This window comes from Gopherus flavomarginatus, chromosome 4 (assembly GCF_025201925.1).
Source record: "Gopherus flavomarginatus isolate rGopFla2 chromosome 4, rGopFla2.mat.asm, whole genome shotgun sequence".
Classification (NCBI taxonomy): domain Eukaryota; kingdom Metazoa; phylum Chordata; order Testudines; family Testudinidae; genus Gopherus; species Gopherus flavomarginatus.
In genome coordinates, this window is record NC_066620.1 from 110,251,455 (window position 1) to 110,265,134 (window position 13,680).

Consider the following 13,680-nt stretch of genomic DNA (forward strand, 5'->3'; position numbering starts at 1 on the left):
AGAAGCTACCTAAAATTTCATCTCAAACTTAGATGAAACCTGGACTACGTTTTTGAGGTTTGAGAAAAGAATGAATAGTCTCCCCGCTGCAACCTCCAGTATTGTCATTTTTGTAGACTTCTACATCCAGCTAGAATCAGAAAATGTAGAAGTCCACAAAATGCTGCAAGCAGGGCCGGCTTTAGGCCTATTCCACCAATTCCCCCGAATCGGGCCTCGCGCCTAAGAGGGCCCCGCACCCAGTGAGAATCCCTTCCCTGGCTAGAGGCATCTTTTTAATTTTTACTCACCTGGCGGCACTTCAGGTCTTTGGCGGCACTTCAGCGGCAGGTCCTTCAGTGCCGCTGAAGACCTGGAGCGAGTGAAGGACCCACTGCCAAAGACTCGGAGCACTGCCTGGTGAATACAAGCCCCACATGTTTTTTTACTTTTTTTTTTTTTTTAAGTCATCCCTGCCGGGCCCCATCGAAACTGTTCAAATTGGGCCCCGCACTTCCTAAAGCCGGCCCTGGCTGCAAGACAGGCTGTTCTCACAGAATTTCCAGCCAACCAAAAACAAGATGGACTGCAAATATGAGGCATCCTGTTCTCACGAAAATTCCAACAGAGTGTTCCAGGAAGTCCAGATAAGCAATACAGCTGTTGGGTGCTTATCTGTACTGACATCCTGAATGTTTTATAGTCCTTCTATCGCGAGAGATTATTCATGGCTATGCCTATCTCTTGGTGAAATTCAGCCGAGTGCAGAGGACCTGCAGAATGCCTTACTCACCACTTAAGTGACACATTTCAGTGCACTGGGGTGACTTCATACTTAGTTAGGAAGATTGTAATTGTATTTTATTACTTTGGGACCTCCAGCTACCCCGCAGTGAAAAAAGGGTGCATGTAACAAATTATATCTTTATAACTGCAACGTACGTGTGTGAACCTCATGAATATGAACTCCATTTTCCTACACTTTTGCCTGATTTTGATTTGATCACAGAAAGCAATGAGGGCTAAGGAATACGAGTGCTTCGTGCTGAAAATCCAGAGGCTAGAGAACCTTTGCAGAGCGCTGCAGGAAGAGAGGAATGAACTGTACAAAAAAATTAAAGAAGCAAAATTCACTAATGAGGAAGAGGAGGATGAGGAGGATCGAAATGATGACATCTTGGGAAAAGAGGCTGATGCAAGCCCTTCTGTTACTGAACAGGATAGTGCAGAGCTGTCCATTATTGATGAGAACATCCTGAAGAATCTAGCTGCAGCATTCATGGTAACCCATCACGTGCAGGATCCCCTCACAGTCTCCAGTGAGAACAGTAATCCAGAGCCAGCTGACCTTCAAGCATGCAGTCCTCTTTGTCTCACAGAGCCAGAGCTTCCTTCCCATCCCACCCCTCAGCCAGAGGCAGGGAATCCCTCTGGGCTGCTGAGTCTTGCTCTGAAATCCACTGAAAAATGTGAAGGAGCCCCAGCAGAGCAGCCTGCTCAAGATCAGCCCACAGAGCAAACAGTAGATGCTGACATGGAAGGAGTAGATTAAATGTAACGCTGTTTTCTGGTTTGTCTTTCTACCAATCACAGCTCCATTTTCTCCCAAAATTGATTTTCTGAAACAAAACAAACAAAAAAAAAATACGGCCTGAAAACATGCTCAAATGTGTTTTATAGCAGTGTGTAATGCATCTTACCTCTTCACCACCACCACCACCACACTAATAATGGGTTTGCTATTTTGGCTGTCCCTCACATATGCAAAGCATAATATTTTCTTAATGTCAGCAAAATATAACAAAATTACAGGATCTTCTTTCCAGGCATAATGAGTCATCTCACTCAACAAAATCCAGGCAAACTGTTGAGGTTTCATGTTTTAAGAATTGTTGCAATACAGATACACATTTTTTAAAGCTAAATAATTAAACATATCAACTTGGCTTGATGTTGCACAAAACATGCCCTGTTTAGAGGCCAGGTGAGCTTAATAAATGAGGTGATGAGGATTTGTGATCATAGCAGAAGCATTGATAGGGTAAATTGAAGCAATTAAGAAGTACAATAATGGCATATTTTTGCAAAAGTTACCTGCACAAATCACTAACTTGTTATTGGAAATTTTGTATCTAAACACCCACACACAACTCCAAACATCTACCCCTAATTGCCATCTCTGTTCAGTGCTGTGATTATGTCATTGCTTTCAACAGAACCATAATGAAAGGGAAAATTTCTTCGCGAGATGCCTCATAATATTGCTGTTTTAATCTTTAGGGACAGATCCTGGCTTTTAAGCAATAGAGACTGTGTCTCAGGCAAGTATACTCTCTTACCATATTTGTCTTTGTGCACAGGTGGTGTACAGTCTGCTCTGTCCACAGATTGCTCCCAGAAGCATAAGCCCTGGTGTTTAAGCTGTTGCAGTCAGGAATGGGAACTTGGCTATCCTGCTTCCTCTTCACTCCCTTTTTGGTATCCTGCTCCCCAGAGTGGAACAAAAGCAAACAATCCCTGTGCTTCCCTGATTGCCAGGAATGCAGAACATGGGAGAGAAAGGGTTGCTTGTGCTCCCCTACCCTTCTGCAAGCCCACCCAAGGGCCCCTCACACTCTGGTCCTTACTACTTTAGCCAGCTTCTGTGTGTCATCCAGAGGTGAAAGTAAGCCGGTACGGTCTGGTACGGCATACCAACAAGAGCCAGTACACCGTGCCGGTCCGCACCAGCTTCCATGGTGGGGATTTAAAGGGCTCTGGGCTCCCCACCACAGCAGGCAGCCCAGAGCCCTTTGAATCCCGCCCGCGATTCCAGTGACTGGGCTGGGGCCGGATTTAAAGGGCTCAGAGCTCCCGCGACTGTGGGAAGCTCAGAGCCCTTTAAATCCTGCCCACGGCTCTGGTGAACAGGCTGGAGCCGGGATTTAAAGGGCTCAGAGCTCCCCACAGCGGCAGGAGCTCCAGGCCCTTTAAATCCCAGCCCGGCAAGGCTCGGGGTTCCCTGCAGCCGCGGGAGCTCTGGGTGCTTTAAATCTCACCTGCAAGCTCTGGCAGCTGGAGCTGCAGGCGGGATTTAAAGGGCCCAGAGCTCCATGTTGGCCGGCACTCCAGGCCCTTTAATTTGCCCCTGAGCCCTAGAGGCTCCCAGCCACCTCTGCAGCTGGGAGCCCCGGGTTGATTTAAAGGCCCTGAGCCTCCCAGCCACAGCTGGTGCACCAGGGCCTTTAAATCTTGAGGCCATGCCTCTTCCAATTGAGGCCACACCTCTTCCTGATGAGGCCATGCCCCCCTCAGGACTCCAGCAGTACCGATAAATCCTGTAAGTTACTTTCACCCTGGTGTCATCCACTTGTTTTTAGCATCATGAGCCAAAGTGGGAGCTTGTAGGGCATTCAGCAGGAAATGTCAGGAGTTTTGTTTGGCAGAGAGTCCTAATCTGCCTGCCTGCCCACTGCTAGAATCCCTTTCTCATCTCCAGCATGCATCTGCTGCACTTAATCCAGTGGGCAAGGAGTCCCAGTGGGCCAGTCTGTATTCTACTCTGGTTCTATGACTCTCTGGGGATATTAGTTGGCAGTTCCTCCAGGGAGCAATGAGCACAGGCATGTATTTGGTACGGTTCATGGAATCCCATGACACCTATCCTATCTATGGCAAGAAGGAGATCCTGGGTCACATCTATGTAGAGTATGTCAGGTTGAAGCCATTCTTCTGGCTCCTTCAGAATATCTTACTGAGGTTCTGGTTGCACTTTTCCCTTCACCTGTTTGTCCTTGCACATCTTATCCATGGCTGCACGATGTCGCGAGATCTCCCCGTCAACCTACTCCTGGTACTGGCCAAAATGGCCACCACTAAACCAGGAGGAGAAATCTTGATGGTGCAGGAGAGGCACTTTGCAACTGTGGGGCCTATTTCTGTCCCCTCATCAAATCAAATCACTGGATAGAGTTCTGTGGGTGGTGTCCACTGGCTCCTCAGACTTGAGGGGGGGAGGGATAGCTCAGTGGTTTGAGCATTGGCCTGCTAAACCCAGGGTTGTGAGCTCAATCCTTGAGGGGATCACTTAGGGATCTGGAGCAAAAATTGGTCCTGCCTAGTGAAGGCAGGGGGCTGGACTCAATGACCTTTCAAGGTCCCTTCCAGTTCTAGGAGATTGGTATATCTCCTATTATTATTTATCTTTAAGGAGTGATGGACACTGTCAAGGGTTCTCTGCTTTGTGTCCCCTTCTGGATCCCTGATTTTTAACCTTTGACCTTCACTCCCATTCCTGTTTTCTAATTCATTTTCCCACGTAATCATTTGTGGCCTGGGCTTAGTTGTTCCTCCCCCACCGGGGGCAGGCCTTTAGCTACGGTTTTGACTAGGCCTGCTGTTTTTAAGAACATAAGAATGGCCATACTGGGTCAGATCAAAGGTCCATCTAGTCCAGTATCCTGTCTTCTGACAGTGGCCTATGCCAGGTGCCCCAGAGGGAATGAACAGAACAGGTAATCATCAAGTGATCCATCCCCTGTCACCCATTCCCAGCTTCTGGCTACCACAATAGGTACACTTAATCCAGGGCCCACCAATCCCAGTATCCACAATAGGTATACTCAGTCCAGGCCTTCATGCTACCAGTTCCTGGTCTGACTATCTCAAGACTGTGAAAAAGCTACTAATATGAGAACAGATATCCAGAAGTTAGAAAGAGAAATGTTACACACAAACAAACCCAGCCACACACACGAACACTGAGAAACCTTCAAATGCTCTAGAAAATCATACATGCAGATTTAAATTGAAATGTTGGTGACCTAGGGGGAAAGATGTCATTTGTCGGATACTGTGATCACAAAATTCTTGTTGCATTTCACCCAAAAATGAGTCTCCATTTTTAATCCTCATTCATTCCCGAAGAGATAATTCAGCCCAGTTAACACAATATAATTGTTTTCATTATTTGCACTGTTTGGTACAATCTTTTGGTAAGTTATCTGTTGCAGTATTCACAGTATGATTTTGACATTTGTTTGTTCTGGGGTTGGACTTATCCATTATGGCTAAAATTTTCAAATTTAGATGCCTAAAGTTAGATACGTCCTTTTATATTTAAGCACCTAAATGTTGGTAATCTCCACAGAAAATCGGGTCACTTAGGTGCCTAGAATTGAAACTTTTAGCCTATAAATTAATTGTTTCAATTGCTGAAAATCTATATTCATGTGGTTTACTTTCTTTAGGTTCCAGTGATTTTATGTCTATAGAAGCTGAGTATACATTTGAAGCATATAGTTTTGCTTGTTATTAGAATGTTTTTAAATTAAAATAGCATGAGTCATATATACAGTAAATCTCTTTCTGCTCTGATGATTTGTGAATTTTTCAGTTTAGGTTTGTTTGAGGTTTTGTTTTGTTTTGAGGTTTTAGGCTTTGATTTGGTTTGGTTTGGGGTTTTTTGTTTGTTTGTTTTCGTTTTTTGTCATTTTAATACCTGTCTTTGTTTTATAATGTCTTCACCACAGCTCCATCTAAGTTCCTTACAAACTTAAATATTCAATTACATCTCCAAAAACTACATTAAAAGAACATTCAGTTTACAAAGTCATGAATTCTGAAGGAAGGAAATGCCAGAATTAACATCGCTCATGTAACCAACAGACAACAGCCTCATCCTCTACACCACCCTGACTCATTCTCAGCACACACCCATCCTGTGCACTGAGTGAGGTAGGGGTCCTGTGGAAAATTAGTACGTCATTAGTATGCCACTTTTGCTCATGCCTCTCTTCCCATCCCAGCTCTTGCTCCTAACTCCCTTCCCCTTCCCCAAGTCTCCCAATTCCCTCCTCTCCCTCAGGCTCCTGCACCTGTCTTCCAACCATGCAGCTCTTCACCTACCACCCCACACCACGTAGGCCAGACGGTGAGGCCCATTATTGTGCTTAGAAAATGAGTTTCATTCCGGCACTAGGTGCACCATTTACTCTCAGCATATTTATACAGCCAATAACCCGAGAGGTCTTGTACTAAAAGTTCTCTGCAAGAAACCCTACAGTTTTCTGTCATGGCACAAAGTTACCAATTTTGACACCATACCGAAAAGAGTTCTTATCCCTAATTTCATTAATACTTGCCCTGTAAAGTCCCAAATTGACTGCCAATGATTGAAATGTATATGGAAGTATATTACAGGCAAGGCGGAATGGACTGAGGAACTTAGAACTCATACACACATAAAAATATTGCAAATAGCCAATTTGGGTGAAAAATCTTTTATTTTTAGTAGTTGTGGATAATAAAATGTGCTAAAGAATTACAAATTCTTGCCTTACTGGGGTGTTCATGCATTAATCTTTTCTAACATCAGTCTAACAGATAATGTGCAATAAGCTACCATGACTAGCTTTTGGTAGTAAGTATAGGTCAAAGTATTACCCCATCCCTATCATTTATTTTTCTTGGCAATACTCACCTTTCACTGTAGGCTGAATTATTTTACCATTTACCCTCATGAGAAGTGTTTGTGCACCAGCCTAACTATGTGAAATGATAGAAAAATGCATCAAATATATAAAATTTATGAAAATGCTTAAAATGTAATTATTTTCCTTGGCAACGAACATGTTTTCTTCAGCCACAGCACTGAACCAAGTAAAACACAAACCTTTTGACTGGACTCCCCTTTATTTCTTATTCAAATATTTATAAGTGGCAGTTTTTCTGGATTGGTATGAACTGACATGATTGTTGATATCAGTTAAAATTGTATTTTCTATTTCAAGTCCAGTGTTTGTTATGAATTATGTATATTGCTGTTGGCCCTGTAGTGCTTATTCCCTGAGTAAAATACATTTTCATTTCCCAGTCTGGCATCCTACTCACCACAATCACTCTTGCCGGACAAGTCATCATTGTGAATAACAGGTTCAGCAGCTTTTTTGTCAATGCTCTCACACATCTGACACAAGCATGGGCAGGAAATCCCAGTAGTAAGGCAGGAACAATGGAAAATCACCCTGTTTGGCATTTCATATGCTTGCAGGCATGAAGCACTGCAACATACAATCTGGTGCTGGATTTCTTGCCATCCAGGTGATGGCAAGCCCTTTGTTTTCTAAATGCTATCCAGGGCCAACGGGGGAATGAGCATTCATCCTGTCAACAAGAGAGTGCCTCATTATAGCAGCCTGGTAATTTGCCCACTTGCTGTGTTGATGTAGAGCATTACATGTTTGTGGCATGCTCAGTTTAGGTAGTGAAGGTGAAGCTAGGCAGAACACGTTGTATCAGGCATCACTGACATCCTAAGGTGAAGCTTGGCCATACAGATGGCACACACATTTCTCAAGCACAAGGAAAGTTGAGTCTTGAAGCATAAAGTCTTTCCCACGGTCTGTGAAAGCATCCAGAAACTCTTCACTCTGCAAAGCCACAGCAAATGCCTTTCTCTTTCCCTTCCCCTAGAAGGCACTTGTAGAATCACATCCTGTGAATGTGTAGAGTCCAATAAAGGGGATACTTACCTTCGGGCCTAGAGTTGAAGTGACTTTCTCCAAATCAATAGTGTGGCTTTGATTCCCAGCACAACTGAAGAAATGTGAATTGACTGGCAGTTGTGACTTAAGATTGATGCCTATGACTGTAACATCTGTACTGGGTTCCTAATTATCACAACTTGGTAGTCTTTGGCAGCCTGTTTCACATGAAGAAATATACATGAGTCACATTCCTCATGGTCCCAGTTTAATTCATCAACAGTTGTGACTATCACTGAACCCTTCTGCACAGCCAGGCAGCAACACTCTTCTCTAGGGTTTATGCAGAGAACGATGTCCTTCCCTACAGCTTGCAAATCTGCATCCCTTCACATCATGTACAAGAATGTCTGAAGTGCTTCCTTATTGTTGCCATAAGAAAGAATCTTCTTCTACTGACTGGGTGTTTTCTGGTCCTTTCCATAGATTTGTACCACTTGGGAGCCACCTGCTGCTCAGTGACTGTACCACATTTTTGATGCTCTCACTTGGTTACTGATCTGTGACAAAGTCCAAAGAAAGTACATTTGTACTTTCTTGCAAGCTTAATTATGTACATTAAAATGGCATCTGCAAGCTCACCCAATGTTGAAAGAACATCACGTAATGCTTGGATGACAGCCATTCCATCAAAGATTATTGCACTATTCTCTGTAATGTGGTCAGTAAGGCAGTCTCCACCTTTGGATTGAAGATTGAGTAGAGTTGATTTGTTGGTTTTTGCCAGACCATCAGCAGCACTAGCAAGAGGGTAGGAAACTGCTGCCAAGGAGTAGGACAAGATTTCCCAGAGATTGAGGCTAGATGTATATAACAGTGCAAACCAGTTTATTAAACTGGATTTCTTTTGAATCTTAGATGATTGACAAGGGATTTCCTGATCTTCATGACCATTCTTGAGCATGGCCATACTGGTTGAATACATGTAACTGGTCAAATTCAAAGCCTCCAAGCTTTACTACTCTCTCTTTTTATGTGGTGCAAGTGGCTTAGTACTGGGCTAACTTTTCAATACTTGCACACTGGATGCTAAAAAATGAAGGGGGAAAAAAACCCAAGATCTAGGAGACAGCATGAAGCCACTTCCTGAAAATCTGCATGGTTGAAAATGTTTATTGCTGTACTTGCAATGTTCCATAAATATTAATCGTTGCTACAAAAATGTGGTGGTTCTAGATACAAGCACCTTTTGTTGTGTTCCTACACTGTCTTCTTTTTATTTGATATTAAATGTATCATCATTTGAGACATCAAAATCTCCCCATAAGATGTAAAGACTTTACGTGCTATTTTCTACAACACTGCCACTAAGAAAAATATGCTGTTTGCCATGATAAGATATGTGACTATGACTATTTAGGAAAAAATTAATTTTAAGTATTATGCATTTATCATCCAAATACTTTGCCTGGAGTGAAAATGGAACACATTAATAGTGATACTGAACCATGAGTATTGATGATGATAATACAAATTGGGAGTGAGGTAATGTTTTGCACCCCTAATTTTACCAAAATAGAGATATGGCTAATTATTGCACATAATCTGTTTGCATGATAAATGAGAAAAATGTTGGTGTATATTATGCACTAGATGGACCGGACTTCTGGGCCTTATAAACAATTTCAGGCATAATTCAAGGGTTTGAGGGATTTTTTTGAGTATTTTAAGCATTTTTTCACCCATGTGTCATTTATAAGCTGCATTATGCTTTCACTGATAATTTCAAGACATTTTTGAATACACTGCAATTATTTTTAACCATCTTGGGCCCAGATTAGGCAAATATTCAGGAAATTATAGGCAAAAATTCTTTAATCAGCATGGTGTCACAAACCATTGCCAGTCACGTAACTTTGGATGTGCCATGACAAACACTTCAGGGTTTCTTGCAGAGAACTTTTAACACAAGCTCTCTTGTGGGGGGAGGGATAGCTTAGTGGTTTGAGCACTGACCTATTAAACCCAGGGTTGAGAGTTCAGTCCTTGAGGGGGCCATTTAGGGAACTGGGGTAAAAATCTGGGGATTAAGCAGAGGGTTGGACTAGATGACCTCCTGAGGTCCCTTCCAACCCTGATATTCTATGATTCTATGTTACTGTCTACATCAAATTGCATAGACTATGTAGCGCCCCTCTTGCTGAAATGGCATGGCATAATAATGGACCTCACCCATATGGCCTACCATAGTTACTCACCTGTCTGCTTCCTCCTTCTCCTCCACACTGCTTGGGTGCTAGCCGAGGGGAGCACTCAGAACACAGAAGAGACAATCTCCCTCACAGTTAAGGCAACCAGCACCACAGTGGCCTGCAGTAAATGGGAGGAGGAGCTGCTATGGAAATCCTGGCTTAGCCCCTGTAGCTCCAGGATGGAGCATGCTCAGTCACTGTGTGGGGATGGCCCACATGCATAGTCCAGTCTCATGTAGGAACTGTGTGGAGTAGAGCAAACTCAATGAAGACAAAATCTTCAGCAAATTTAGTTGACAAACTAAGAAGCCTTCTCTGAGCATGTGTAAGCTGAAATTTTTCAGAGGCTTATAACTTGGCCAAATTTGGTCAGATTTTCCCCAGGGATGGCAAAAGACGTATATCTCTGGTGCTCACAATACCCCAGCCAAATTTCAAGTCCCTGCTCCCAGAGTTGCTACATCTTCTCAAGGAAACAAGTTGTACACAATTTTTTAACATGGATAAAATAATGTATTTTTCCCTAACCTCATTCTCAGAATGAGCTGAACCGTTTTATCTGAAACTTCCCACAAAAAGTTAGTCTGAGGCAGATACCCTGCAGGAAAATTTCTGCCCAAACGTTTAGCCAAACTATAAGCAACTGAAAACAGGATCTTATAACAGCAAGCGCTGGGCAACCTTAACTATTGGTGTCACTGCCCGCACTATCTATAATACTCTCTAGGGTTGCCACCTGTCTAGCTTTTCCCAGGATCTTCACTTTTTTGAGGTAGCTGTCCCAGGATATCCGTAAGAGTGCTCAGTACACACTGCCAGCTGTCCAGTTTCATGAGCTCAGGACCATCTCAGATGTCCCAGTTTTTCGTACTTCAAAGATGGCAAACCTAAGGAACTAGTCTCTCTCCCTCTCTCTCCCTCCCACCTCCACCTCCTAATAATCACATCAATTTAACGCTAGGCCAGATTCTTCCCTGGTATATTTATGCACAGCTCCTATTATACTGCAATCAGTGAGCACTGCATATGCACTCATGGGACCAAATTTAATGCTGATTTACCCTTTGAAATGAATGGCATTGCACAGTATGTACATCAGTGCTCAATTTGGCCCTTGGTGTTTATTTTAAAAGTTTGTTTAAGAAACGATACCATCAATCATGGTATTTATACCCTATCTATCCCTTCATGTTGTCCTTTATTTATACTGGCATGTGTTTGATTCTCAACACTTTAAATACACTTCCTTTACTTAGACATGGAGCAAATATTAGATATGATTTGTTCGGTTCCCTTTTTATGCCTCTTTTCCATTTAGCACAAGAGCTGTGAAGTCTTGTACTGTCCTAAACTGCTAGTAATTCCTACCCTTGATGCTCAGCAAGGGTGGCACACCCTGATTTCCGAAAACGATGCTCCAAAACAAAGTGCACGAAGAGTTAGGGTTTCCATCCCTGACAGAGAAAATTGCCTTCCTGCCAGCAGCACAATGAACACTTTCAGAGGACACTGAAATTTCATAGGCCTCCATCCTCCCCGTTTCTACATCCTGAGTGGGAAGGCAAAGCAGGTTCTGGGCTATGTGCTGAAGGGGCTGTCCATAAATTATGGAATGCACTAAGAGGTGTGGGTGTCCTTAATTTTGCATGTTTGTTTCAGTGTTCCAAGGGGTGGGTGGGTTTTGAAAATCACAAAACATAAATGTGTTATGTAATTTATGGAGAGCTGCAAAGGGAAAAAGGCAACTCTATCGAAGCAAGTCTGTCACAGCAGCCAATGCACTCCCTATTCACATGGATGAGGGGCCATGCAAGAAAAGAGTGTGAAGAGCCAGAAGGCTGCAGAGTCAGGAAATGGTTGCTGTATATTGAGGCCCTGACCAAATCTGCATCACAATAGATGGAGGTTTAAAGTGAATGCTTCTTGAAACAGCAGTAAACTCCCCTTGATACTCTTTGCCCCTATTCAGCGTGGTCACAGAGTGCAGTCATGCCTTACATAGCAACGGAGGTTATACTGCCAGTTCTGGAGGCCTGTATAGGATAAAGAGTTCCTGCATTTGCACGGGGCGGCTGAGCTTTCCCCCCCTGCACATGTGCTTTGAGGCTAGTCTCTCTTAATATCCCATTGGAAATTTTATCTCCATGCAATAGTCTGTCTGCTAATCCTTACCAAAATAAAATACAATAAAAAAGCTAGACTACAAGTCTACACCTGAGTAAGTAATTACCAAACTTCTTTGTGATTCACCTGCCACACCCATGACAATGCAAAGGGAATGAAAAGCAGCATTAGCAAATACACCACACTCAGCCAAAAGTATTTTGAAATCTGGGCAAAGGCTTCCCACCAGATAGCTGCAGGCATGGGACAAATAAGGGGAGAAAATCATCTAATTCTTACCGACTTTGTTAAAATGTCAGAACTTTGGAGCTAAGTAAATAATTTAAGAATTTGTAACAGATTTCTTATTTCTTAGCACAAGATGCTTCTGATGCCCTCCTATTTGCATTTGTTTTACACCGTGCTTTCCATAAACAACTAGGGCTCCATGTCTGTCACGAAGGTCGCAGAAGTCATGGATTCCGTGTCTTCTTGTGACCTCTGTGACTTCTGCAGTGGCCAGTGTAGCTGACCCCAGGGCTGCTCAAGCAGCTGCTCAGGTGGCCCCAGGGATAGCCACACCAGCTGGTGCTTGGGTGGCCCTCCAGCCACTCCTGGGACTGTCTGAGCAGTGATCCTAGGAGTGGCCGGAGAAGCCACTGTTGGTGGCCCCCGGCAGCTGGTGCCAGTGGCCCCAAGCCTCCCCCGAGCAGCGGCACCCTCCAGCAGTGACATCCCCCAGAACCAACCCCCCAGCAGCAGTATTGGGGGCCAGAGCAGCTGCTGTCAGTGGTCCCCAGCAGCAATCCTGGGGCAGCCAGAGCAGCCACTGTTGGCAGCCCCCAGCAGCTGGTGCCACTGGCCCGAGCCCCACCCCCCTGCAGCATCCCCCCCCCCCCCTCCCGGCTGCAACCCCGCCCCAAGATTTAGTCAGGGATATTTATAGCATAAGTCATGGGCAGGTCACGGGCCATGAATTTTTGTTTATGGCCTATCCATGACTTTTACTAAAAATATCCATGACTAAATCGCAGCCTTATAAATAATATATCACATATAACATCTTTAATCTCATAGGATCCCAAAATTATTTACAAGCAATGGACATTCTGGAATCACTTCACCCGTTGCTGAAAAACAACCAGCTCTGTGGTGGACTGCAGTAATTTTTTCACAGTTCATAGTAACAATGAATTTAGGGCAGTTGGCTTCATTAGATAGATAACGAATATAAATTCCTCGTGCTTCAGGGTGTAGTCCTGCTACTAATTAATTGCCTGGGGTTAGGAAGAAGCTTTCCCGATGATCAGATTATTCCCCAGTTGCCCATTATGGGGATCTTTTGCAGTGTCCCCTGAAACATGTAGATATGGCCACAGCCTGAGAGTCAAATTCTCAGCTGGTGTAAATCTACATAGCTTCTTTGACGTTAATACAGCTACACTGATTTACATCATCTAGGAGTCTGGCCCAACATACTGAGCTGCATAAATCATAGGCAATTCCTTTGTTCCTAGGAAGTGACTATTCTACCCAGGTGAAATGGCAGGGGGTATTTAGATGCACAGTTAACCAAAGGAGAATTTGGTCAGGACACTCTGTTAAACGTCCCTATTTGGGGAAAAATGCCAAAAAGGGATCTTTGATGACAGCAAGCGGTCATGACTTTTTACATCTTATCCAAAAGACAGTTCTTCCAGCAGCACAATCCCTCTTAACCCCTGCTCCAGGAATAGCTCAGAGAGCAAAGTATCAGTTCCTGACCCGCTGACCCCACTTCCTGCTGCAGCTAGGTTTTTTCTGGAGGTGTCCCTTCCAGTTACTAGTCCTGTTCTGCTTACTACAGCTCGTTGGGCAATCTGTGCAAAACCTTCACACCAACA

General features: G+C 43.8%; 1 protein-coding gene across 1 annotated transcript in view; it reads left to right on the plus strand.

Moving 5' to 3' along the window:
* TXLNB (taxilin beta) overlaps nucleotides 1-11,912 on the plus strand; it is a 57,571-nt gene extending 45,659 nt beyond the window's left edge. Inside the window, exon 10 of the mRNA XM_050949645.1 lies at nucleotides 989-11,912. Coding sequence (XP_050805602.1) covers nucleotides 989-1,531 — 543 coding nt within the window. The 3' untranslated portion in view covers nucleotides 1,532-11,912. The remainder of the gene's footprint in view (nucleotides 1-988) is intronic.
* The last annotated feature ends 1,768 nt before the right edge of the window (nucleotides 11,913-13,680 follow it).